The sequence below is a fragment of the Heptranchias perlo genome, unplaced genomic scaffold (genome assembly GCF_035084215.1).
Source record: "Heptranchias perlo isolate sHepPer1 unplaced genomic scaffold, sHepPer1.hap1 HAP1_SCAFFOLD_550, whole genome shotgun sequence".
Taxonomy (NCBI): domain Eukaryota; kingdom Metazoa; phylum Chordata; class Chondrichthyes; order Hexanchiformes; family Hexanchidae; genus Heptranchias; species Heptranchias perlo.
The window spans coordinates 10273-37330 of NW_027139571.1; the positions used below are offsets into that span (position 1 = coordinate 10273).

The 27058-nt window shown below is 49.8% G+C and overlaps 1 protein-coding gene across 1 annotated transcript; it reads left to right on the plus strand.

Annotated features, from left to right (window-relative positions):
* Positions 1-164: 164 nt before the first annotated feature.
* Positions 165-24056, plus strand: LOC137315666 (E3 ubiquitin/ISG15 ligase TRIM25-like). The gene is made up of 6 exons (XM_067980177.1): positions 165-1329; positions 8125-8217; positions 9294-9521; positions 10581-10603; positions 11556-11689; positions 21365-24056. Exons 1-6 carry the CDS (start codon positions 769-771, stop codon positions 21886-21888), a joined length of 1563 nt encoding a protein of 520 aa, XP_067836278.1. The 5' UTR covers positions 165-768; the 3' UTR covers positions 21889-24056.
* Positions 24057-27058: the final 3002 nt, after the last annotated feature.

A 27058-nucleotide genomic window follows, 5' to 3' on the forward strand; every position in this document is an offset into this window, starting at 1 on the left:
CCGTTCCCTCCCCCTACACTCTCTCTCTCTCCATTCCCTCCCCCTACACTCTCTCTCTCTCCATTCCCTCCCCCTACACTCTCTCTCTCTCCATTCCCTCCCCCTACACTCTCTCTCTCTCCATTCCCTCCCCCTACACTCTCTCTCTCTCCATTCCCCCCTGTTCTGGGCTCTAACCCACTCCCCACCATTTCCAGTGGAGATTATTGTGCCGAAAGCTGCTGTCCAATTCCACAGTCCCGCAGCTCCTGCTCTCATCAGCCCGCTCACAGGGAGATGACTCCCCGCTCAGCCCAAAGGCCGAGTCCGAGCAGCGCCGCTGTAGTTTGCGGCTCTGTGTGGAGAGGCCGCAGTGTCCGGGCCTGTTGGTGCTGGAAGAGCCCCAGGTTCCCCCGGGGGGTGGAGCCGCCTCTCCAGGCTCCACATTGCCCGTCCCTCCCTCGCTCTGCTCCGGCCCGGGCCCAGTGCCCCCGGGGGGGGGGGAGCCCCGCGCAGGCGCGTCAGGCAGAGAGGCGGTTCCCGGGTTTATTTTCCACCTTCCTCTCTGCAGGGTTTGGAAAGGGGATTTTTTCCTCTTTATCTCCGGTTTAATTTGTTTCTTGTCCCATTCTGGGTCTGTTCTGAGCTGATTATTTTCGGTTTGTGTTCACTGGGCCCAGTTTGCTGCCCCGTCACTCCCGGCACCGAGTGTTTATAAGAATTTCACTTCCTGCTCTGGTTCGTCGCTCTCTCTTGTTCTGTGTGAAAGCTGCTTCAGGTGCTGTAGGAATGGAGCCCGGAGCTTTCGAGGATGAATTAACCTGTGCTGTGTGTCTCCAGGTGTACCAGGACCCGGTGGTGTTGTCCTGTCAGCACAGTTTCTGTTTGAAATGTATTGAGGGACTTTGGGCCCAGACACCAGGCCCAGAAGGGTTTGAGTGTCCTCAGTGTCACCGGAAATTCAACCCCAGGCCCAGTCTGGAGAGAAACTTCACGCTGTGTAATATTGTGGAAAAATACAAGCGGCCACAGCCTGCTGCTGATTCAGCCCGTGTCGTCTGCGATTACTGTGTCGAGAATCCATCCCCAGCTGTGAAGACGTGTCTGAAATGTGAAATATCTCTTTGCTCCCATCATTTAAAACCACATCTGCTGAACAAGGCCTTCAGTGGACACACCCTCATCGAGCCTGGAGCTGACCTTAAAGACAGGCAGTGCGTTGACCATAAGAAGATCCTTGAATACTACTGTGAAGATGATGCAGAGTGTCTGTGTGTTTCTTGTGTAATAATAGGGAAACATAAATCCCACACACTGCTGAGCCTGGATCAGGCACAAGCTGCAATTAAGGTGAGTGACACAAATCCCGATATTAAATACAGTGAGGGAGAATTTTCCTGTTAATGACCAACATTAATTAGAACTGATTGCAGACAGTGCTGATTTAGCCCAGTGTTTTCTTGCTGCCTGGGTCTGGGTTTACAGCTGTTTGTCAGTCAGATTTGCTCCCTCTCCTTTCTCTTACAGTCTGTCTGAGAGAACAGGGTGGGCTCTGGGAGGGTGTGAGAGTGGCCCAGGGTAACTGCCCCTCACCCACACTCAGCCCCTCCTGGTGAGGGCACTGTGGAGCTCAGTAATTCACTGTGTGGGCACCTGTGAGAACTGGCACTCCATGGCACAGGGCTGTGGAGCAGAGCATGTTGTAGCCCTGTGTAACACTGGGGTATTCTGCCATCTGACCAGCAGGGAGAGGACCATCACCGGTGGGGGGAGTGAGGGACACCCACGGGGGGAGACTCAGGGGCTGGGGGGAGAAACTGTTTCTCACAACAAGAGGGAATTGGTGTTTGAGAAATGCTGGTGTGACTGAGTCTGTCTCCCTTTCCCCTCGGCTGATTCTGGAAATGGAGGAGCTGAGTCCGTGTGAAAATTTGTTTTTTATTTGTTCATGGGATGTGGGCGTCACTGGCGAGGCCAGCATTTATTGCCCATCCCTAATTGCCCTTGGGAAGGTGGTGGTGAGCCGCCTTCCTGAACCGTTGCAGTCTGTGTGGTGAAGGTTCTCACACAGTGCTGTAAGTTAGGGAGTTCCAGGATTTAGATGCAACGATGATGAAGGAACAGCGATATATTTCCAAGTCAGGATGGTGTGAGACTTGGAGGGGAACGTGCAGGTGGTGGTGTTTTCATGTGCCTGCTGCTCTTGTCCTTCCAGGTGATAGAGATTGGGGGTTTGGGAGGTGTTGTCGAAGAAGCCTTGGTGAGTTGCTGCAGTGCATTCTGTGGATGGTACACACTGCAGCCATGGTGCGCCGGTGGTGAAGGGTGTATGGGGTGTCAATCAAGCGGGCTGCATTGTCCTGGATGGTGTCGAGCTTTTTGAGTGTTGTTGGAGCTGCACTCATCCAGGCAAGTGGAGAGTATTTCATCACACCCCTGACTTGTGTCTTGTCGATGATGGAAAGGCTTTGGGAGTCAGGAGGTGAGTCAATCGCTGCAGACTACCCAGCCTCTGACCTGCTCTTGTAGCCACAGTATTTATATGGCTGGTCCAGTTAAATTTCTGTTCAATGATGACCCCCAGGATGTTGATGGTGGGGGATTCGATGATGGTAATGCCATTGAATGTAAAGTGGAGGTGGTCATTGCCTGGCACTTGTCTGGTGCGAATGTTACTTGCGAGTGATCAGCCCAAGCCTGGATGTTGTGCAGGTCTTGCTGCATGCAGGCACTGACTGTTTCATTATTTTGAGGGGTTGCGAATGGAACTGAACACTGTGCAATCATCAGCAAACATCCCCATTTCTGACCTTATGATGGAGGGAAGGTCATTGATGAAGCAGCTAAGATGGTGGGCCTAGGACACTGCCCTGAGGAACTCCTGCAGCAATGTCCTGGGGCTGAGATGATTGGCCTCCAACAACCACTACCATCTTCCTTTGTGCTAGGTATGACTCCAGCCACTGGAGAGTTTTCCTCCTGATTCCCATTGACTTCAATTTTACTCGGGCACCTTGGTGCCACACTCGATCAAATGCTGCCTTGATGTCAAGGGCAGTCACTCTCACCTCACCTCTGGAATTCAGCTCTTTTGTCCAGGTTTGGACCAAGGCTGTAATGAGGTCTGGAGCTGAGTTGTCCTGGCGGAACCCAAACCGAGCATCGGTGAGCAGGTTATTGGTGAGTAAGTGCCGCTTGATAGCACTGTCGACGACACCTTCCATCACTTTTCTGATGATAGAGAGTAGACTGATGGGGCGGTAATTGGCCGGATTGGATTTGTCCTTTTTGTGGACAGGACATACCTGGGCAATTTTCCACATTGTCGGGTAGATGCCAGTGTTGTAGCTGTACTGGAACAGTTTGGCTAGAGGCGCGGCTAGTTCTGGAGCGCACGTCTTTCGCACTACAGCCGGGATGTTGTCGGGGCCCAAAGCCTCTGTTGTATCCAGTGCACTCAGCCGTTTCTTGATATCACGTGGAGTGAATCGAATTGGCTGAAGACTGGCTTTTGTGATGGTGGGGATATCGGGAGGAGGCCGAGATGGATCATCCACTCGGCACTTGTGGCTGAAGATGGTTGCAACGCCTCAGCCTCTTCTTTTGCACTCACATGCTGGACTCTGCCATCATTGAGGATGGGGATGTTTACAGAGCCTCCCCCTCCCATTAGTTGTTTAACTTTCCACCACCATTCAGACTGGATGTGGTCGGACTGCAGAGCTTTGATCTGATCCATTGGTTGTGGAATTGCTTAGCTCTGTCCATAGCATGTTGCTTCTGCTGTTTCGCATGCATGTAGTCCTGAGTTGTAGCTTCACCAGGTCGGCATCTCATTTTTAGGTACGCCTGGTGGTGCTCCTGACATGCTCTTCTACACTCCTTAATGAACCAGGGTTGATCCCCTGGCTTGTTGGTAATGGTAGAGTGAGGAATTTGCCGGGCCATGAGGTTACAGATTGTGCTGGAATACAATTCTGCTGCTGCTGATGGCCCACAGCACCTCATGGATGCCCAGTTTTGAGCTGCTCGATCTGTTCTGAATCTATCCCATTTAGCACGGTGATCGTGCCACACAACATGTTGGATGGTGTCCTCAGTGCGAAGACGGTACTTCGTCTCCACGAGGACTGTGCGGTGGTCACTCCTACCAATACTGTCATGGACAGATGCACCTGCGACAGGTAGATTGGTGAGAACGAGGTCAAGTAGGTTTTTCCCTCATGTTGGCCCGCTCACCACCTGCCGCAGGCCCAGTCTGGCAGCACATGGTGAGTCAGTGTGAAAAGAAGCCGGTGTGTGTGGTTACTCAGTTTATACAGGGTAGGGAGCGCCTCTTTACTGAGAGCCACAGAAGGGAATATTTCTGCTCGGGGCCCAGACACTGAGTCCATTATTTGAGGGGAGGGAGTACCTCAATGGAATTGGTTTACTCAGCGGGGGATTGTGAGATCACACCCGGGAGTGTGAGATTACGGGGGATGAAATGGCGGGGGGACAGAGACCACCAGGGGCTGTGAGATCGGCGGGGGTTTGGCCAATTGTTGGGAGGGAGGCAGATAGCGAAGTGTGTAGCCCGATCGTGGGGGTGGGGGAGAGATGGCGGCAGGATTGCTTGAAGGTCCGGGGGAGAGCTCGCTCCTGCTCCTCCTGGCCCACGAGCAGTGCTGGAAAAGCACTTACCTGCTGGATCCGGCAGCTCCCGCTTCCCTTTAGCTGCCAGGTTTCCCGAGCCCTGGAAATCCCGTCCCACAGCCATTAAATCCAGATGGCAGCTAAAATCTGAGGCTGGCAACCTGATTAAAATATTAGAATTCCTGATCCACCTCTCGAGAGACCATCCTTGGTCCTTTGGTCAACAAGGGGCCATAAATATAAGACTGTCACTAATAAATCCAAGAGGGAATTCAGGAGAAACTTCTTTACCAGAGAGTAGTTTGAATGTGGAACGTGTTACCACAAGGAGTAGTTGAGGCGAATATCATAGATACCATTTACAGGGAGGCTGATAAACACATGAGGGAGAAAGGAATAGAAGGATAAGTTGATGGTGTTAGATGAAGTAAAATGGGAGGAGGCTCGTGTGGAGCATAAACACTGGCGTACACCTGTTGGGCCGAATGGCCTGTTCCTGTACTGTCCATTCTATGTGATCCGTTCAGCTGCCTCCGCCTCTTCCCTCCCTTCCCCTAGCCCACCAAACCAAACTTCCCCCAAGGTTCCCCCCGCCCTAGCCCTGAACTCACATCGCGCTCTAATTTATCTCCTATCTCTCCTCATGCCCTCTCCATGCTCACCTTGTTCATGAGACCCACCTCCTGCTCTCTCGACCCTATTCCCGGTAAATTACTGACCACCCAACTTCCCCAAATGGTGTGTTAGCCTTTATTGCAAGGGGGTTGGAGTATAAGAGTAAGGAGGTCTTGCTGCAATGATATAAGGCTCTGGTGAGACCACACCTGGAGTGCTGTGTCCAGTTTCAATCTCCTGATCTAAGGAAGGATATACTTGCCTTTGAGGGGGTGCAAAGAAGTTTCACTAGATTGGTTCCTGGGATGAGAGGGTTGTCCTCTGAGGAGAGATTGAGTAGAATGGGCCTGTATTCTCTCTGGTATTGAGTAGAATGAAAGATGATCGCATTGAAACAGATCACGTTCTTAGAGGGCTTGACAGGGTAGATGCTGAGAGACTGTTTCCCCTGGCTGGAGAGTCTAGAACTCGGAGTCCTAGTCGGCCATTTCGGACCGAGATGAGGAAACATTTCTTCACTGAGTGTTGTGAATCTTTGGAATTCTCTATCCCAGAGAGCTATGGATGCTCACTCATTGAGTATATTCAAGACTGAGATCGATAGATTTTTGGACACGAAGGGAATCAAGGGATGTGGGGATAGGGCGGGCAAGTGGAGTTGAGGCCGAAGATCAGCCATGATGTTATTGAATGGCGGAGCAGGCTCGAGGGGCCGTATGGCCTACTCTTGCTCCTATTTCTTATGTTCTTATGTCCTTCCTGACCCCTATGCTAGCTGATATTATAAATAGTTCCCTCTCTTCAGGTACTGTCCCACTCCCTTTCAAATCTGCTGTCATCACCCCCTCCTCAAAAAACTCACCCTAGACCCCTCTGTCCTTGCAGACTACCACCTCATCTCCAATCTCCCTTTCCTCTCAAGTCCTTGTACGTATTGTCACCTCCCAAATCTGCGGCAATCTTTCCCGCAACTCCACGTTTGAACCTCTCCAATCAGGATTCCACCTCTGCCACTGAACTGAAACGGCCCGACTAAAAAGTCACAAATGAGATCCTTTGTGACTGTGGCCGTGGTGAACTATCCCTCCTCATCCTTCTCCACCTGTCTGCAGCCTTTGACATGGTTGACCACACCATCGTCCTCCAACGCCTGTCCTTTTGTCCAGCTGAGTGGGACTGCCCTCGCCCGGTTCCATTCCGATCTATCCAGTCGTAGCCAAAGAATCTCCGACAATGGCTTCTCTCCCCACCCCCCCGATACCTCTGGAGTCCCCCATGGATCTATCCTTGGCCTCCTCCTATTTCTCATCTGCATGCTGCCCCACGGCGGCATCATCTGAAAACACATTGTGAGGTTCCACACTTAGACTGATGACACCCAGCTCTACCTCAGCACTACCTCACTCGACCCCTCCACTGCCTCTGATTTCTCACACTGATGGTCCGACATCAAGTCCTGGATGAGTCGAAATTTCCTCCAATTAATTGGGAAGACTGAAGCCATTGTCTGAGACACTCCCTGCCCCCGGCCACAAACTCCGTTCCCTAGCCACCTATTCCATCCCCCTCCCTGCCACTGTCTCAGGCTAAACCAGACTTATCGCAATCTCAGCGTCCTATTTGACCCTGAGCTGAGCTTCCGACCCCATATCCTCTCCATCACTAAGACCACCTACTTCCACCTCTGGAACATCGACTGTGTCCACCCCTGCCTCAGCCCATCAGCCACTGAAACCCTCATCCATGCTTTTGTTATCTCCAGACTTGACTATTCCAATGCTTTCCTGGCCGACCTCCCTTCTTAAATATGAGCTCATCCAAAACTCTGCTGCCCATATCCTAACTCGTACCAAGTCCCGTTCACCCATCACCCATGTGCTCGCTGACCTGTATTGGCTCCCAGTCCGGCAACGCCTCAATTATAAAATTCAAATCCCCCCATGGCCTCACCCTTCCTATCTCTGTAACCTACTCCAGTCCTACAACCCTCCGAGAACTCTGCGTTCCTCCAACTCTGGCCTATTGTGCATGCCCAAATTCCTTTGCCCCACTATTGGCGGCCGTGCCTTCAGCAGTCTCGGCCTTAAGCTCTGGATTTCCCTCCCCAAACCTCTCCGTCTCTCCACCTCTCCCTCTCCTCCTCTAAGACTCTCCTTAAAACCTACCTCTTTAACCAAGCATTTTGTCACCTGTGCTAAAGTCTCCTTCTTTGGCTCGGTGTCAATTTTTGTGTGATGACTCTCCTGTGAAGAGCCTTGGGAGGTTTTACTACGTTAAAAGCGTGATATAAATGCAGGTTGTTGTTATAAGAACATAAGGAATAGGAGCATACGGCCCCTCGAGCCTGCTCCGCCATACAAAAGATCATGGCTGATCTTCGACCTCAACTCCACTTTCCCGCCAGATCCCCATACCCCTTCATTCAGTTAGAGTCTAAAAATCTATCGATCTCAGTCTCGAACATACTCAACAACTGAGCATCCACAGCCCTCTGGGGTAGAGAATTCCAACCCTCTGAGTGAAGAAAGTTCTCCTCATCTCAGTCCTAATTGGCCGACCTCTTATCCTGAGACTATGCCACCAAATTCTAGACTGTCCGGTCAGGGGAAACAACCTCTCAGCATCTACCCTGTCAAGCCCTCTCAGAATCTTACATGTTTCAATGAGATCACCGATCAATCTTCTAAACTCCAGAGAGTATTGGCCCATTGTACTCAATCTCTCCTCATAGGACAACCCTCTCATCCCAGGAATCAATCCAGTGAATCTTCGTGAAACTGCCTCTAAGGCAAGTATATCCTTCCTTCGGTAAGGAGACCAAAACTGTACACGGTACTCCAGGTGTAGTCTCACCAAAGCCCTGTTATTTTAAAGACTTCCTAATTGCCTTTACAGGAAGAATTGGAGAGAGAAATCGAGAAGCTTCGAGTCCAGCAGAAGGGTTCCAGCAAACAGCGAGACTTGGAGAGATCAGAAGCTGAAATAAAGGTGGGTAAAGTGGGACTGGATTTAGAAAGGGTTTCTCTCCCCGCTGAGTCAATGAGCACATCAGAAACAGGCCTTCCAAACCAGGCTGGTTGTGTTGGGGCCGAGTCACTGATTACACTGAGTTCCCCGTGTGTTTGATGTGAGGGGGAGCTGCTTAACTCTCCCTGCACCTCCCAGGGAATATTATTACATCACTTGGGCACTGGATTTCCTGAAACAGACACAGTCAGAGGCTGGGAGTTGGAGACTTGCCCTGAAGCCTGTGTCAGATGAACATAGAAAGGAAGAGGAAGAAAAGACCATTAGCCCCAGCGAGCCTGCCCCATGCAGACAGGGTTCAATCACACACACCACTGATCCACCCCGAGCCATGTACTCACCTGGGAAAGGCAAACAGAAGAGAGAAAAAACACCTGCAGACAATTCAGGACAAACTCTGGGAAATTCCTCCCCAGCTCCCTTTTAAAGGGTGGGAGTGACTCCATACCCCCGACATGTTGAGGGAGTCTGTTCCAGAGATCGAGGACTCTGGGGTCTAACCTAACTCTGTGCCTATGGATTTTATACACAGGCCCTCTAGTCCCACCATCCCGATCCATCTCAAGTACCTCACCCAACGAGTGAGTCCAATAATCCCTCGATCATTTTCAAAACCTCAATCATGTCCCTCTCGGCCTGCCTTTCTGTAAATCACCCTCCCTCTTGGAGCCGATCCTCAGAACTAAAATCCATCAGACTACGTGTCATTCTGGCCACCGTCCTCTCCAGAGTCTCAATCTCCTTCACCAGGTGTGGGCACCAAAACTGGACCCATCACTCCAGGTGTGGATGGACCAGGTGGCAGTGCCATACACAGTCTAAATACAGTGCTCTTTCTATTAAACTCAAGGCTCAAGGCAACACTCGTTAAACTCTGTTTTCTCTCCCAGTGGACCCTCCCCCCACTGCTTGTCTATCTTTAACGGGTGATTGAGTAGTGATCGAAACAAACTGTCCCGTCCCTGGAAAGTGCCGTGTGCTCAGGGTAAGAGCTGTGTGGAAGGGCCGTTTGTAATGAGAGTTGGTTTGGGTTTCAGACACGAATCAATGAGTTGAAAGGAAAGCTATCGAAGAGCTTCTCTGAATGGAGGAGAGAGCTGGAAGAAGATGAAGAATACGCACTGAAACTGATCGATGAGGAGGGGCTCCGAGCTCTCTCACAGATTAGAAGCTGTTCTGAAGCATTAAATGGGATGGAACAGATTCAATTAATGGATAGAGAAACCCAGAGTCTGGTACAGAGGGACCCTCTCTCCTTTATTCAGGTACATCTTCAATATAAACAGGGCCATGTCTGGGGAATGGGGCGTTTCTGTGAGGCTGGTGAGAGGGCTGAATTGTTTGAAGATTGTTGGTGGGTCCAGCATTGGCGCTGCCCCCTCAGCCCTGCCCTGGGAGTGTTGGCGCTGCCCCCTCAGCCCTGCCCTGGGAGTGTTGGCGCTGCCCCCTCAGCCCTGCCCAGGGAGTGTTGGCGCTGCCCCCTCAGCCCTGCCCTGGGAGTGTTGGCGCTGCCCCCTCAGCCCTGCCCTGGGAGTGTTGGCGCTGCCCCCTCAGCCCTGCCCTGGGAGTGTTGGCGCTGCCCCCTCAGCCCTGCCCTGGGAGTGTTGGCGCTGCCCCCTCAGCCCTGCCCTGGGAGTGTTGGCGCTGCCCCCTCAGCCCTGCCCTGGGAGTGTTGGCGCTGCCCCCTCAGCCCTGCCCTGGGAGTGTTGGCGCTGCCCCCTCAGCCCTGCCCTGGGAGTGTTGGCGCTGCCCCCTCAGCCCTGCCCTGGGAGTGTTGGCGCTGCCCCCTCAGCCCTGCCCTGGGAGTGTTGGCGCTGCCCCCTCAGCCCTGCCCTGGGAGTGTTGGCGCTGCCCCCTCAGCCCTGCCCTGGGAGTGTTGGCGCTGCCCCCTCAGCCCTGCCCTGGGAGTGTTGGCGCTGCCCCCTCAGCCCTGCCCTGGGAGTGTTGGCGCTGCCCCCTCAGCCCTGCCCTGGGAGTGTTGGCGCTGCCCCCTCAGCCCTGCCCTGGGAGTGTTGGCGCTGCCCCCTCAGCCCTGCCCTGGGAGTGTTGGCGCTGCCCCCTCAGCCCTGCCCTGGGAGTGTTGGCGCTGCCCCCTCAGCCCTGCCCTGGGAGTGTTGGCGCTGCCCCCTCAGCCCTGCCCTGGGAGTGTTGGCGCTGCCCCAGGATGGAGTGCAGTGAAATGTGGGATTATTGCCCATTCCTGTGACTGGCCCCACCTACTGTTATACACTGAACTCTTTACTCTCAATCCCAAATTCACTCTTTGGTTCCATTGGGTGTTGATTTGTTCGTTGACTGATTTGATCTCCTCTCTTTATTCACAGAACTCGAAGCAGCTCCTTTCCAGGTAAGTTCCTCTCAGTCATACAGTACCTGCTGCTGATAGGGAACCTTCCCCTGTATCTGGGAGAAGAGTGAAAGTAGAATCACCGCTTGGAAACCTTCCCAGATAAGGTGCTTTCAAATGGTGGGAATATTGAGTGATGTTTAACTGTGGTTTGAGGGGTTATTGGCTCAGGCAGCCTGTCGGAAATGGGAGTGACCTGTGCTGTTCCATCGGTGTGTCGAGCTTCTCAGGAACCTGTTAGACAGGAAGTGAGAGAGAGAGAAACCTGCAGTGACCTGTATCTAACCGAGGCTTCCGAAAGGCTCCATGTGTGTCAGTGACAGCTTTATTCCATTGGGTCAGTAAGTGCTGTGTGATTGGCTTGTTCCATCAACCAGCCCATGGAGAAATGAGGAGAGGGGCAGGTCCCAGTGTCAGAGTGACAGTAAAATGTGTTGTGATTGGCTCATTCTATCCACTAACAGAGAAATGAGTCAGTGCTGAGATTTCCCAGTAATGTCACTGTGATTGGACCCTCTGTGAGGGAATCCCACTGATCCCAGGTCCCTGGGAGGCTGTTCCTTCTCCTCTCCTCACTTCAAATGATTGTGGAGAGTGTGATCCTGCAGAGAGGGGGGAGCACAGACTGGAGACCCTCGGGATAATAATAATTAATAATGGAAAGATGAGGGCTCCAGTCCAGAAATACTGGACTGAACACAGACGGCTTTGAAAATCACAAATTGAGCTGAAGTGGCAGCAAACCAGGATCCCACTGCACGTGTGGAGATCAGTGTGAATGCAGGGAGACTGCAAATCCCGGGATTCTGCCATTTTCAGGATGGGTTGCTGCGGGGTCTCAGTACGAGCGTTAGAAGGGGTGCAGGTTGTTGCACTGATCACTCGTTCCCCTTTGGGTTTCTGATCTGAAATGTCCCCACTGATAAAAACATTCTCTCCTCTTTCATTCCAGAGTGACTGAGACTCAGAGAGTCACAGACCCAGATGTTCCAGCGCTCACCCTGAACCTGTCCAATATATCTCAACTTATCCAGAAGAGGCTGAATGGATCGGAAAAGTATCACTCAGACATACTGGGAATCATTGGTAAGAACATGCAGCTTTTCTCCAATATAAGGGGCTGAGAGCACGTCGGGTTAGTTGTGTTCAGACAGTTGGGAATATCCCCGAACTTTAATATCAGGTCCCCGTGTGTGTGGATCAGGAGCCTGAGATTAATCCTCAGTCCCCAGTGACACCTGCTTTAAACATTCCTCACTGTAATGGGCCAGAGCTTCACCCCCCATGGGTCAGGGAGGGGCGGGTTAGACGAACGATGTTCTTACTGATCAGTTCCTGCTCAATATAATAGGGTCGACAGTATTACAGTGGGTTGACAACGGATCTGGCCCGGGTAAATTGGAATCAAAGATTTGCAGGCAAAACTGTAATTGATCAATGGGCGGCCTTTAAAGAGGAGATAGTTTGGGTACAGTCTGGGTACATTCCCATGAGGGGGAATGGCAGGGCAACTAAAGCCAGAGCTCCCTGAATGACGAAAGAGATGGAGAGTAAGATGACGCAGAAAAAGCAGGTGTGTGACAGATGTCAGGTTAATAATACAAGTGAGAACCAGTCTGAAAATAGAAAATACAGAGGGGAAGTGAAAAAGGAAATAAGAGGGGCAAAGAGAGAGTGTGAGAATAGACTGGCAGCTAAGAGAAAAGGGAATCCAAAAGTCTTCTGTAGGCATATAAACAGTAAACGGGGGGTAAGGGGAGGGGTGGGGCCAATTAAGGACGTAAAAGGAGACCTCCGCATGGAGGCAGAGGGCATGGCCGAGGTACTAAATGAATACTTTGCATCTGTCTTTACCAAGGAAGAAGATGCTGCCAAAGTCACAATAAAAGGGGAGGTTGAGATAATGGATGGGGTGAAATTTGATAAAGAGGAGGTACTCGAAAGGTTGGCTATACTTAAAGTAGATAAGTCACGCGGTCCGGATGGGATGCATCCTAGGTTGCTGAGGTAAATAAGGGTGGAAATTGCGGAGGTACTGGCCCGAATCTTCCAATCCTCATTAGATCAGGGGGTGGTGCCAGAGGACTGGAGAATTGCAAATTCAACTGCAAATTTTTGAACAAGGGTTTAAGGAAACATCCAGAAACTCCAGGCCAGTCAGTTTAACGTCGATGGTGGGGAATCTTTTAGAAACGATAATCCGGGACAAAATTAACAGTCGGTTCTCATAGAATCCGAGAAAGGTTCCAGCACGGAAGGAGGCCATTCGACGCATCGAGTCAGTGCCTGCTCAATGCAAGAGCAATCCAGCTAGTCCCACTCCCCCGCCCTTTCCCCGTAACCCTGCAAATTTTTTGCTTTCAAGTACTTATCCAGTTCCCTTTTGAAGGCCATGGTTGAATCTGCCTCCACCACCCCCTCGGGCAGTGCATTCCAAATCCTGACCACTTGTGTGAAAATGTTTTTCCTCATGTCACCTTTGGTTTTTTTGCCAATCACCTTAAATCTCTGTCCTCTGGTTCTTGACCCTTCCCCCAATGGGACCAGTTTCTCCATATCTACTCCGTCTCGACCCTTCATGATTTTGAAAACCTCGATCAAATCTCCTCACAACTCTTCTCTGTTCCAAGGAGAACAACCACAGCTTTTCCAGTCTATCCACGTAACTGAAGTCCCTCATCCCTGGAATCATTCGAGTAAATCTCTTCTGCACCCTCGCTAAGGTCTTCACGTCTTTCCTGAAGTGCAGTGCCCAGAGCTGGACACAATACTCCAGTTGTGGCCGAACCAGTGTTTAATAAAGGTTCATCATGACTTCCATACTTTTGTACTCTATGCCTCCATTTATAAAGCCAAGGATCTCGTATGCTTTATTAACCGTGTTCTCAACCTGCTCTGCAAATTTCAACGAATTGTGCACATATACCACCAGATCTCTCGTTCCTGTACCCTTTATGAGTTGTGCCCCCTAATTTATATTGCCTCTCCTCGTTCTTCGTACTGAAATGTATCACTTTACATTTTTCTGCATTAAATTTCATCTGCCACATGTCCGCCCATGCCACCAGCCTGTCTATATCCTCTTGAAGTCTATCACTATCCTCCTCACTGTTCACTACCCTTCAAGTTTTGTGTCAACTGCAGATTTTGAAATTGTGCCCTGTACACCCAAGTCATTAATATATATCAAAAAAAGCAGTGGTCCCAGCACCGACCCCTGGGGAGCACCACTGTACACCTCCCTCCAGTCCGAAAAACAACCGTTCACCACTGCTCTTTGTTTCCTGTCACTTAGCCAATTCTGTATCCATGTTGCCACTGCCCCTTTTATTCCATGGGCCGCAATCTTGATAAGCCTACCATGTGGCACTTTATCAAATGCCTTTTGAAAGTCCATATACACCACATCAACTGCATTGCCCTCATCTACCCTCTCTGTTACCTCATCAAAAAACTCTATCAGGTTAGTTAAACATGATTTGCCTTTAACAGATCCGTGCTGGCTTTCCCTAATCAATCCACACTCATCCAACTGATTGTTAATTCTGTCCTGGATTATAGTTTCTAAAAGTTTCCGCATCATTGAGATTAAACTGGCTGGCCTATAGTTGCTGGGTTTATCCTTACACCCTTTTTTGAACAAGGGTGTAACATTTGCAATTCTCCAGACCTCTGGCACCACCCCTGTATCTATGGATGTTTGGAAGATTATGACCAGTACCTCCACAATTTCTACCCTTACTTCCCTCAGCATCCAAGGATGCATCCCATTCAGAGTGGGTGACTTATCTACTTTAAGTCAGCGAGCTTTTCAAGTACCTCTTCTTTATCAATTTTTAGCCCATCCAGTGTCTCAACTTTATCTTCCTTTACTGAGACTCTGGCAGCATCTTCTTCCTTGGTAAAGATCGATGCAATGTACTCATTCAGTACCTTGGCCATGCCCTCATTTTTTCTCTTCGTTCATGGGATGTGGGCGTCGCTGGCTAGGCCAACATTTATTGCCCATCCCTAATTGCCCTTGAGAAGGTGGTGGTGAGCCACCTTCTTGAACCGCTGCAGTCCGTGTGGTGAAGGTTCTCCAACAGTGCTGTTAGGAAGGGAGTTCCAGGATTTTGACCCAGTGACGATGAAGGAACGGTGATATATTTCCAAGTCGGGATGGTGTGTGACTTGGAGGGGAACGTTCAGGTGGTGTTGTTGCCATGTGCCTGCTGCCCTTGTCCTTCTAGTGGTAGAGGTCGTGGGTTTGGGAGGTGCTGTCGAAGAAGCCTTGGCGAGTTGCTGCAGTGCATCCTGTGGATGGTACTCACTGCAGCCGGTGGTGAAGGGAGTGAATGTTTAGGGTGGTGGATGGGGTGCCAATCAAGCGGGCTGCTTTGTCCTGGATGGTGTCGAGCTTCTTGGGTGTTGTTGGAGCTGCACTCATGCAGGCAAGTGGAGAGTATTCCATCACACTCCTGACTTGTGCCTTGTAGATGGTGGAAAGACTTTGGGGAGTCAGGAGGTGAGTCACTCTCCACCGAATACCCAGCCTCTGACCTGCTCTTGTAGCCATAGTATTTATGTGGCTGGTCCAGTTAAATTTCTGGTGAATGGTGACCCCCAGGATGTTGATGGTGGGGGATTCGGTGATGGTAATGCCGTTGAATGTCAAGGGGATGTGGTTAGACTCTCTCTTTTTGGAGATGGTAATTGCCTGGCACTTGTCTGGTGCGAATGTTACTTGCCACTTATCAGCCCAAGCCTGGATGTTGTCCAGGTCTTGCTGCATGCAGGCACGGACTGTTTCATTATTTGAGGGGTTGCGAATGGAACTGAACACTGTACAATCATCAGCGAACATCCCCATTTCTGACCTTTTGATGGAGGGAAGGTGATTGATGAAGCAGCTGAAGATGTTTGGGCCTAGGACACTGCCCTGAGGAACTCCTGCAGCAATGTCCTGGGGCTGAGATGATTGGCCTCCAACAACCACTACCATCTTCCTTTGTGCTAGGTATGATTCCAGCGACTGGAGAGTTTTCCCCTGATTCCCATTGACTTCAATTTTACTCGGGCTCCTTGGTGCCACACTCGGTCAAATGCTGCCTTGATGTTAAGGGCAGTCACTCTCACCTCACCTCTGGAATTCAGCTCTTTTATCCATTTTTGGATCAAGGCTGTAATGAGGTCTGGAGCCGAGTGGTCCCGGCAGAACCCAAACTGAGCATCGGTGAGCAGGTTATTGGTGAGTAAGTGCTGCTTGATAGCACTGTTGACGACACCTTCCATCACTTTGCTGATGATTGAGAGTAGACTGATGGGGCGGTAATTGGCCGGATTGGATTTGTCTTCCTTTTTGTGAACAGGACATATCTGGGCAATTTTCCACATTGTCAGGTAGATGCCAGCGTTGTAGCTGTGCTGGAACTGTTTGGCTGGAGGGGCGGCTAGTTCTGGAGCACATGTTTTCAGCACTGCAGCTGAGATGTTGTCAGGGCCCATAGCCTTTGTTGTATCCAGTGCACTCAACCGTTTCTTGATATCACATGGAATGAATCGAATTGGCTGAAGACTGGCTTTTGTGACAGTGGGGATATCGGGAGGAGGCCAAGATGGATCATCCACTCGGCACTTCTGGCTGAAGATGGTTGCAAATGCTTCAGCCTTGTCTTTTGCACTCACGTGCTGGACTCTGCCATCATTGAGGATGGGGATGTTCAGAGAGCCTCTTCCTCCCATTAGTTGTTTCATTTTCCATCACCATTCACGACTCGATGTGGCAGGACTGCAGAGCTTTGATATGATCTGTTGGTTGTGGAATCGCTTAGCTCTGTCTATAGAATGTTGCTTCCGCTGTTTAGCATGCATGTCATCCTGTGTTGTAGCTTCACCAGGTTGGCACCTCATTTTTAGGTATGCCCGGTGCTGCTCCTGGCATGCTCTTCTACACTCCTCATTGAAACAGGGTTGATTCCCTGGCTTGTTGTAATAGTAGAGTGAAGAATATGCCGGGCCATGAGGTTACAGATTGTGCTGGAATACAATTCTGCTGCTGCTGATGGCCCACAGCGCCTCGTGGATGCCCAGTTTTGAGCTGCTAGTTCTGTTCTGAATCTATCCCATTTAGCACGGTGGTAGTGCACATAACATGATGGTTGGTGTCCTCAGTGTGAAGACGGGACTTCATCTCCACAAGGACTGTGCGGTGGTCACTCCTACCAACACTGTCATGGACAGCTAGATTGGTGAGGACGAGGTCAAGTAGGTTTTTCCCTCATGTTGGTTCGCTCACCGCCTGCCGCAGGCCCAGTCTAGCAGCTATGTCCTTCAGGACTCGGCCAGTTTGGTCAGTAGTGGTGCTACCGAGCCATTCTTGGTGATGGACATTGAAGTCCCCCACCCAGAATACATTCTGTGCCCTTGCTACCCTCGGTGCTTCCTCCAAATGGTGCTCAACATGGAGGAGGACTGATTCATCAGCTGAGGGAGGGCGGTAAGTGGTAATCAGCAGGAGGTTTCCTTGCCCATGTTGGCCTAATGCCATGAGATTTCATGGGGTCCAGAGTCAATGTTGAGGACTCCCAGGGCCACTCCCTGCTTGCTGTATATCACTGTACCGCCACCTCTGGTCGGTCTGTCCTGCTGGTGGGACAGGACATACCCAGGGATGGTGATGGAAGAGTCTGGGACGTTGGCTGAAGGGATTATTCTGAGTGTGTGGCTTTGTCAGGTTGTTGCTTGACTCGTCCGTGGGACAGCTCTCCCAATTTTGGCACAAGTCCCCAGATGTTAGTGAGGAGGACTTTGCAAGGTCGACTGGGCTTGGTTTGCCTTTGTCGTGTCCGGTGCCTCGTGGTCTAATGCCGGGTGGTCCGTTCAGTTTTATGACTCCATGAGTCGGTCTCCTTTATGGTCTCTAACCGGCCCCACCCCTCCTTTTACTGCCCGTTTACTGTTTACATGCCTGTCGAAGACTTTTGGATTCCTTTTTATGTTGGCCAGTCTATTCTCATACTCTGTCTTTGCCCCTCTTATTTCCTTTTTCACTTGCCCTCTGAACTTTCTATATTCTGCCTGGTTCTCACTTGACATCTGCCATACGTCCCTTTTTTCCATTTCAACTTACTCTCCATCTCTTTTGTCATCCAGGGAGCTCTGGCTTTAGTTGCCCTACCTTTCTCCCTCGTGGGAATGTACCTAGACTGTACCCGAACCATCTCCTCCTTAAAAGCTGCCCACTGTTCAATTACAGTTTTGCCTGCCAATCTTTGATTCCAGTTTACCTGGGCCAGATCTGTTCTCATCCCACTGAAATTGGCCCTCCTCCAATTGAGTATTTTTACTTTAGAGTGGTGCATGCCCTTTTCCATAGCTATTCTAAACCTTATGATGCGATAATTGCTGTTCCCGAAATGCTCCCCCACTGACACTTGCTCCACTTGGCCCGCCTCATTCCCTAGAACCAAGTCCAGCAATGCCTCCTTCCTTATTGAGCTGGATACGTACTGATCAAGAAAGATCTCCCGAACACATTTCAAAAATTCCTCCCCCTCTTTGCCCCTTATTATTATTAACCCAGACTATATTAGGATAGTTGAAGTCCCCCATTATCACTACTCTATAGCTTTTGCACCGCTCTGTAATTTCCCTGCAAATTTGCTCCTCTGTATCGTTCCCACTAGTTGGTGGCTTATAGAATACTCCCAGTAGTGTAATGGCACCTCTATTGTTTCTTAACTAACCAAATAGATTCTGTCCTTGCCCCCTCCAGGACATCCTCTCTCCAGCATTGCATTATTCACCTTAATCAATACTGCCACCCCCCTCCTTCCTTTCCTTCCCTCTCTTTCCTGAAAACCTTGTATCCAGGAATATTTAGTATCCAATCCTGCCCTTTTTTGAGCCAGGTCTCCGTTATCGCCATGACATCATATTCCCATGTGACTATTTGTGCCTGCAGTTCACTGACCTTGTTTACCACACTTCGTGTGTTTACACACATACACTGCAAACCAGTCTTAGACTTTCTTCTACTCTCTCCTTGTCTGATCCCACCTAATACTGTACTATTTCTTGCTCTATTGCTGTCCGTCTCTCCCGATCCTTTGTGCCCCTTGTTTCTCTTTTCCAATACTACATCCTGGTGCCCATCCCCCTGCCAAACTAGTTTAAACCCACCGCCCCCCACAGCATAAGCAAACCTCCTCGCGAGGACATTGGTCCCAGCTCCATTGAGGTGCAACCCCCCGGCCTGTTCAGGTCCCACCTCCCCCAGCACGAGTCCCAATAACCCAGGTATCTAAAGCCCTCCCTCCTGCACCATCTCTCCAGCCACACATTCATCTGCTCTATTTTCCTATTTCTATACTCACTGGCGCATGACACTGGGAGTAATCCGGAGATTACTACCTTTGATGTCCTGCTTCTTAATCTCTTTCCTAACTCCTTAAAATCTGCCTGCAGGACCTCATCCCTCTTTCTACCTGTGTCGTCGATACTGATATGGACTACGACTTCTGGAAGTTCACCCTCCCCCTCCAGAACGGTCTGCAGACGCTCAGTGACATCCATGACTATGGTGCCATGGAGGCAACGTACCATCCTGGACTCGCGTCCGTGGCTGCAGAAATGCCTGCCTGTTCCCATAACTGTAGAATCCCCTATCACTGTTGCTCTCCTGACCTTCTCCTCCTCCCACTCCTCCCCCCCCCCCCCCCCCCCCCCTGTACAGCCGAGTCACCCATGGCGCTATGGTCCTGGCTCTGGTCCCTCTCAGGTCCGCCGCCGCTCTGTTCTCTGGTCTCAGGTCGCCCCTCCTTTTATCCCCGCTCTCGGGTCTCTCACCTCGGGGTCCGCTCCGCTCTGGTCAGTGACTTAATAGTCACGTGGACAAGAGGAGATTGGATAGAAGTGTTTCAAATCATGACGGGTTTAGATAAAGTAAATAAAGAGACACTGTTCCCATTGGTGGAAGGGTCGAGAACCAGAGGACACAGATTTAAGGTGATTGGCAAAAGATCCAATGGCGACGAGAGGTTGGGATCTGGAATACACTGCCAGGGGGTGGTGGAGGCAGATTCAATCGTGGCCTTCAAAAAGGAATTTGATCAATATTTGAAGAGAAGAAATTTGCAGGGCTACAGGGAGAGACCGGGGAATGGGACTAACTGGATTGTCCTGACAAAGAGCCAGCACAGGCTCGATGGGCCGATTGGCCTCCTCCTGTGCTGTAACGATTCTATGATACGGGTGGATAGTCACAGGTTTATTAAGCATATGATAACTATTATTGACAATAATTAAACACACACAACAACAGCACTCAGGAGTTTTTAACCCGGAGAATCCACACGTTAACAGTGAAATGGTCGGCTGGTCAGGCCCCATCAGATTCTGAGCTCTCTCTTCCCACTCCGACTGTTTATCGTTTTTCCCAATCCTGTTATGTTTTAGTGTTACCTCTTGTTCCTTTCATGTCCCCTGTCAATGATTTCCACATCCTGATTGATCTGTCAATCAAATCCTTAGGATGAGGTCAGTTACAGAACCATCAAAGACATTCTAACCCTCCAGTGCACGTGTTGCTGTTCCTCACACTGGGCCGTGTTCCTTTCGACAGGTCTCTCCTTCCAGGGGGGCCTTTACAGACAGCTGTTTATGTATCAATACAACCAGCTTCAACATTACAGACAACGAACCACCATTCCCACCTCTATCATGTCCCTGTGAAGTTCAAAGACGAAGAGTTTACAAGATGCCGTTCCACTCGCACCGACACGCCTCCTAAGGTCTTGTTACAGGGTCTGTCCATATCAAAGGGAGAATCAAACTGCTGGTGAGATCAGTTCCAATTGAAAAGTTACTGAACACAGTTAAATTAATATAAAGAGGAATCAATAACAGTCCCATTTGATTAACCCTTCGCTAACAGCAGAGTTACACACAGCCAATCAGTGTGTCTCTTAAAGGGACACCGTCCCTCACAGGGCTGTCAGTATCTGTGCTCTGGGGAGGAGGCAGAATCAGCTCAACAGGGGCAGCCCCTGTCCCAGGGATCGTCATCGAGCAGGGGACTGGGATCAGGGGGAGAGCGGGAATATTCCAAGGTGTGTTTATAATCTTAAACGGGGATCATTAATTTCTATTTAACCCTTTATTTGTTGATTTAACCCTTTATTTTTCTGTGCTGTTTCTTCAGTCCGGGTTCAGTGCGAGGGATTCGAGGGTCGAGTTCCTGCTCCTGTTCCCTCCTCACAGCTCGGAATTGGTCCGAGTCTCAGACCCAGGTCCGGAGGGAGTGTTGGTGAATTCAGAGTGAACAGGGAGCAACAGTTTAATGGACAGAAGGGAGATTAGATTCCCCTCAATTCCCCACTGAATCCTCCCTCCTGTGAGCTGTGTGTTCCCAGTACAGCCGGTGCTGAGATTGTGGGGCTGGAACTGTGAGTCTGTGGGATGTGTTGTGTGCCGGTGAATCCCCTCCATTGTGTCTGGGAGAACGTGAGCACAGTGCCAGGGGCTTGTGTGATTAAACTGACTGCTGCTGTGTGTCTCCACTGCAGTGTTTGCACTGAGTGTACAGCACTGGGACCCACACACTGCTATTTAACAGGGATTCTGATTGAAGGCCTTTGATTTAACATGGGATGAATCCAGTCTAAGAGGTAATGTGGAGCTGACACTGTCTGGGAAATACTGACACTCCCACCCTGCAGCTGTCAATCATTGATCTGAGTGGAATAACCCTGTCTGACCAATCTCTTCTCTCCTCTCCAGGGCAAAGGTCACCGATGAGCCTGGATCCAAAGACAGTAAACTGGAACTTGGTTCTGTCTGATGATCTGAGATCAGTAACATGGACTGAATGGGAACAGCCCCACCCACCTCACCCAGAGAGGTTTAAAGACTGTCCCCAAGTCCTCTGCTCCCAGAGTTTCTCCTCAGGATCCCATTCCTGGGATGTGGAGACTTATGGGAAGGACTGGGGAATCGGGATTGTGTGTGGGAGTGTGGCGAGGGAGGGGGACAAGTCTAATCTTAGGCTCAGCAGGAAATCCTGGTGTTTGGATTTTTATGATGATTCTCCTCTCAGAGCCTATCACAATTCCCAGTTCACTGTCCTCCCATTGAACTGGTCAATCAGCAGGATCCGAGTTCAGTTAGACTACGAGGCCGGGACTCTGTCATTTCACCGGGTCACTGACTCACTGAGACATTTACACACATTTCAAACCACATTCACTGAACCCGTGTTTCCCGCATTTTATTGTGGGAACAAATCCCTAAAACTGTTAAATTAATCTGAGATTCTGTTGACATCACTCCCGGGTCTGCCACTCGAAAGATGTCACTTCTGGGTTGCTGGATATGATTGTATCACTTCCAGGTCTGCCCCTCTGATGATGTCACTCCCGGGTCTGCCCCTCTGATGATGTCACTCCCGGGTCAGCCCTCTGATGATGTCACTCCCGGGTCCGCCCCCTCTGATGATGTCAGGAGCTCAGAAGCTTTGCTGTTTTTCAGGATCCGTGGGGTCTTTGTGCTTTTCTTTGTCAGGGCCTGTCACTAACGCTAAAAATAGTAACTTTTGGTGAGTTTGCTTGTAATTCGTGGTGTTACAATTGATTGTCTACTTCAGTTGTATAATTTTACTACTTTAGTTCCATAATTGTAGTGGTATTAATCTCAGTAATGAATCATAGAAATGTCAGGTGTGACTATTAATCTCAGTCCTGAGTGATAGTAGTGACAGGTGTGACTGTATTAATCTCGATGTGGAGATGCCGGTGATGGACTGGGGTTGACAATTGTAAACAATTTTACAACACCAAGTTATAGTCCAACAATTTTATTTTTAATCCCACAAGCTTTCGGGGGCTTTCCCCTTCCTCAGGTGAATGTGACGAACTCACCTGACGAAGGAGAAAGCCTCCGAAAGCTTGTGATTTTCAAATAAAACTGTTGGACTATAACCTGGTGTTGTAAGATTCCTGACATCTGAAAATCTGAGGCTGGGGTTGAAATTGTTCTTTGGCCGTAGCTCAAAACAGCGATGGTGAATCGACAGCCCGAGTTACACTGACTTCAGTGGAAAGGAAAATCGTGCGGGGTGTAAAATGGGCTGTCCATTCACTATCGCCCGTGTTGCACTAACACCAGAGACTAATTCCACCCCCGGGGTCTCCTGGGCATCGCTGAGAGCTTCTGGGACTGCCCAGGGGGGTAACAAATCTGTCCTAAACTAAGTCAATGTATTGATAGATTGGACCAGACTGGGAACTTTTAATCTATGGTTTATGGGGTAATGATTTTTAGTTTATTGGACAGTAAGGTTCCTCCAGGGCTCACGACCAACATGAAATGGTAATATTATGGGATGTTTAACTTCATTAGACACGAGGAAGTGACTGAGTGTGTGAGGTATGAACAGGAAAATTGCCCCACCAATTGGGGTCTACAGTCAGTGTCTCAGGTGACCATGGGTGATAATGGCCCCCAGGATCCCACAAAGGAGGGGGAGGGAGGGGCTGTTGAAGATTGAGACTGAGAAGTAAGAAGGGAAACCACTTTCTCAGATTACTTCTGTAGTTTAAAACCCCTAATATTGATAGACTGACAGTGCACATGAAACAACGTAATGCTGAGATTGAAAAGGGGACCTCTCCCCTTGGGAATCATGAATGGTGGGAGGTCGTCTATAATGTGGGACAGCACCCTTGGGTGAAAATCATATCTATACTTTTTGTTATTATACAGCTTGTTATGATTGGAACACTTTTCTTTCATTTGTCATATTTGAAAGAACTTTTGTGTCGATGTCTCGGTGATTAAACTTCTTGTAACAACAATTCTTAACCTCATCTGTGGTGAGTGCAATTCAGATTCATTGAATGATTTAAAGTCAGTTGTTCGATCGCTCACACTCACTGAAGGATTTTGGACTTTTCAATCCCAGTTATGAATTACCTGCTAAAGGAGCTGAGTTTGGTTAAAAGTATTAATTCAACAAAGGAACTGTTAAACTGACTGTTCAAGGCAGCATGCTGGGAAGGTTGGTCACATTGGAAAAGTCTTATTCAGCAGACTGTCTAGACGGTTAAAGATAAGACAGCGGTGAGGCCTTGAAAGTCTGTGAGAAGCTGTTGTAAACATCAGATGCTGTCGTATCTACTTGTTTAAACCATGGGAAAGAGAGAGAGTGGGAAAAGGAACAACAATGTGTTTTGAGCAGCAAGAAGGGTCTAAAACCAGACATTTTAGTGAGATGGAAGGAGACAGTCCACGAGAGAGACCAGAGACAGACCAGAAGATCACAGCACAGGATGGTGATGGAGAATTAACCTCTCAGTCTCCCGAAGCAGAAGAATTGGCCATTCTGAGTTTCGAGTTGTGCTTCTAATTAAGCTTGTATCAATCTCTATCTGTAAAACTGGTATTTTAATGTTCATAAAACCAATTGGTTCGAAAAGTTTAAAGCCTTGTTTGATCTTACCTCTGATTCCCCCAAAAGAGTAAAGAGAGTAAATTAAAAACCCTGCAGTCACTCTGTCCCTAATAACAGATTCTAGTAACTTCCCCACAACAGACGTTAGACTAATGGGCCTAATTCTCCTGCCAGAAATGAAGGTGTTTGGAGAATATGGCTGTCATGGTGGAATAGCTGAGTGTGTGTGAGATGTGAGTTGTGGGTAAGTGAAGTTTGTGACAGTGCTGAGTGTGTGAGGATGGGGAGAAGGATGTTTAGTGAAGTGTGGTGCAATGATTATATAGAATTACATCGAGTCCACAGCACAGAAACAGGCCATTCGGCCCAACTGGTCTGTGCTTGCATTTATTAATTAGGAATTAAAGGAAATTAGTATTCGTAAAAAAAGAAGTGCTGGAGAAATTAATGGTACTGAAAGCCGATAAATCCCCAGGGCCTGATAATCTGCATCCCAGAGTAATAAAAGAGGTAGCCATGGAAATAGTGGATGCATTAATTGTCATCTTCCAAAATTCTATAGATTATGGAACAGTTCCTGCAGATTGGAGGATGGCAAATGTAATCCCACTATTTTAAAAAAGGGAGAGAGAAAACAGGGACCGACAGACCGGTTAGCCTAACATCAGTCGTAGGGAAAATGCTGGAGTCTATTATAAAGGAGGGTCATTCTTTATCCGCGGGTGGGAGTAGCGATAGGACAAGAGGCCCTCCAGACATATGCTCAAAAGGCAGTGGGGGTCAGCGGGGGACGAAGTCAATGCCAGGCTCACAGCATCAAGAACATGGATGCAGTGCAGGAAGAAGTTCAATGCTTTGCCATGAGTGGTCAAGATGAGTGAGGTCAATTGTCCTTGGCATCTCCGACCAACTGCTCCACCCACTACACCCCCATCACCCACATACCAACAAACTCTATCCATCAGTACTCAACTCTTACAATCAGATGCTTCCTCTCACCCTCACACATCACCACTGTTGCAAGCCACACACCCACAACTCATGGGACACACACACTGGTAGCTATTCAACCACGACAGGCACATCACCCAGACACACTTCTCGCTTCCTTGCAGGAAACGGTGGAGCATTACAGGAGGCAGCAAGTGGCCGTGGCATTTCGTCCCTCGAGCCTGTTCCACCATTCAATGAGATCACGGTTGACCTGTGACCTAACTCCATATACCTGCCTTAGCCCCACATCCCATAATACCCTTGGTTCACAGAAATCTATCAATCTCAGATTGAGAATTCACAATTGAGCGAGCATCAACTGCCATTTACAGAAGAGTGTTCCAAACCTCTCCCACCCTTTGCGTGGAGAAGAGTTTCTTAACTTCACTCCTGCACATCCTGGCTCTAAATGTTAGACCATGTCCCCTCATCCCAGTATTCAAATATAGGAGACCTCCAAAAACAGTTACAAATGCATCAGCAGCCAGAAGCAATAATCCAGCCACTAACCTGTAAATCCTGCACGGTCCCTTTAAATAGCGCTGGTGGGGGGTCCTCCAGGCCGTCCAAGACGTGTTCAGCTGGTCGTGGTTAAGACAGTGCGTTGAGTGGAGCGTTAAATGCCAAAATGGTGTCTGTCCCTCGAATTCAGCGTTGCACACTGATCGAACGCATATTCTCCCGATGCCGGCACTCGTTATTTGCGCAGGCGCGAAACCCTTTACCAAGATGGCGTCCGGCGCACGTCATGCTAGAAGCGTGCGTGCACATCCCGGACACCATCTTGGACATTCGGAAAGCCACGTCGCGCCGAAACAACGGGCGCTACATGGCCCAATTTAGCGCTCATCGAGTCCACAGCACAGAAACAGGCCATTCGGCCCAACTGGTCCATGCTCCACATGAGCTTCCTCCCTCCCAACATCATCGAACCCGATCAGCATATCCTTCTATTCCTTTCCCCCTGGTTTGCTTATCGACTTCCCCTTAAATGTATCTGTACGATTCACCTCATGACTTGCCAAAAAACAACACTGTGACTATCGCAAGGGATTGAGTGTTTCCTCTTCCAATGACGCCCATGTGCGGGACGTCAATCTGGCCGACCGTGCTCATTGTATGTCACCGACTGCCCTCGCTGCCGGTCAGTAAAAGTGCGGACTGAAGGACAAGCACCAAAAATGCAGCCGATGCAGGTAGTCATGAGGGGGGAGGGGAGCAGAATCAGCGGGGGAGGAGCAGAAACAGGGGGCAGGGAGGGAACCTCCCCATTGGACCTCGATCTCACTCTCCTCCTCCCCCCATTAGACCTCGATCTCACTCTCCTCCTCCCCCCATTAGACCTCGATCTCACTCTCCTCCTCCCCCCCATTAGACCTCGATCTCACTCTCCTCCTCCCCCCATTAGACCTCGATCTCACTCTCCTCCTCCCCCCATTAGACCTCGATGTCGCTCTTGACCATGAACGTCAGCGAGCCAATCCATGGCCCACACACGATGCCCCATCACTCTCCCCAGCTCTCTCCCACAGTGTTTAGTTTGACGGACTGATTAGTGACAGTCTGGGGATTTCCAGTATTTGATCGGCCAGTGACATCACTTCCAATGATGTCACCCTCACCCGTTCTCGGTGAATGAAATGCGCCCTCACTAAACCAACCTTAGAGCTCAGATTATGTCAAATAGTCAGTGCTGTAGATTTGTCAAATTCAGCCTCAGAGATACGGTTACAGCCCCCCCACCACGTGATCTTGCAGTGCCTGTTCATGGGGCCGAATATTCGAAGGGGCCCACAGGTCAATTGCTGGGTTGGCCTGGAGTGGAGTGTTTTCAGAGTCAAAGTGAAGTGGGAGGCTGCTCAATGTGGAGACCTCACTCCCCCAGCAGACAGGGGAGTTTTACAGATCAGGCTGATACTGTGCCATGTGTGATGCCAGGTTCACAATGACTGGCATAAATTGGTGCCATGCAGCTCTCCATAGAGTGGGGCCTGGCTGGCCAGTGGAGATAATCTTTCACTATTTACCCACAG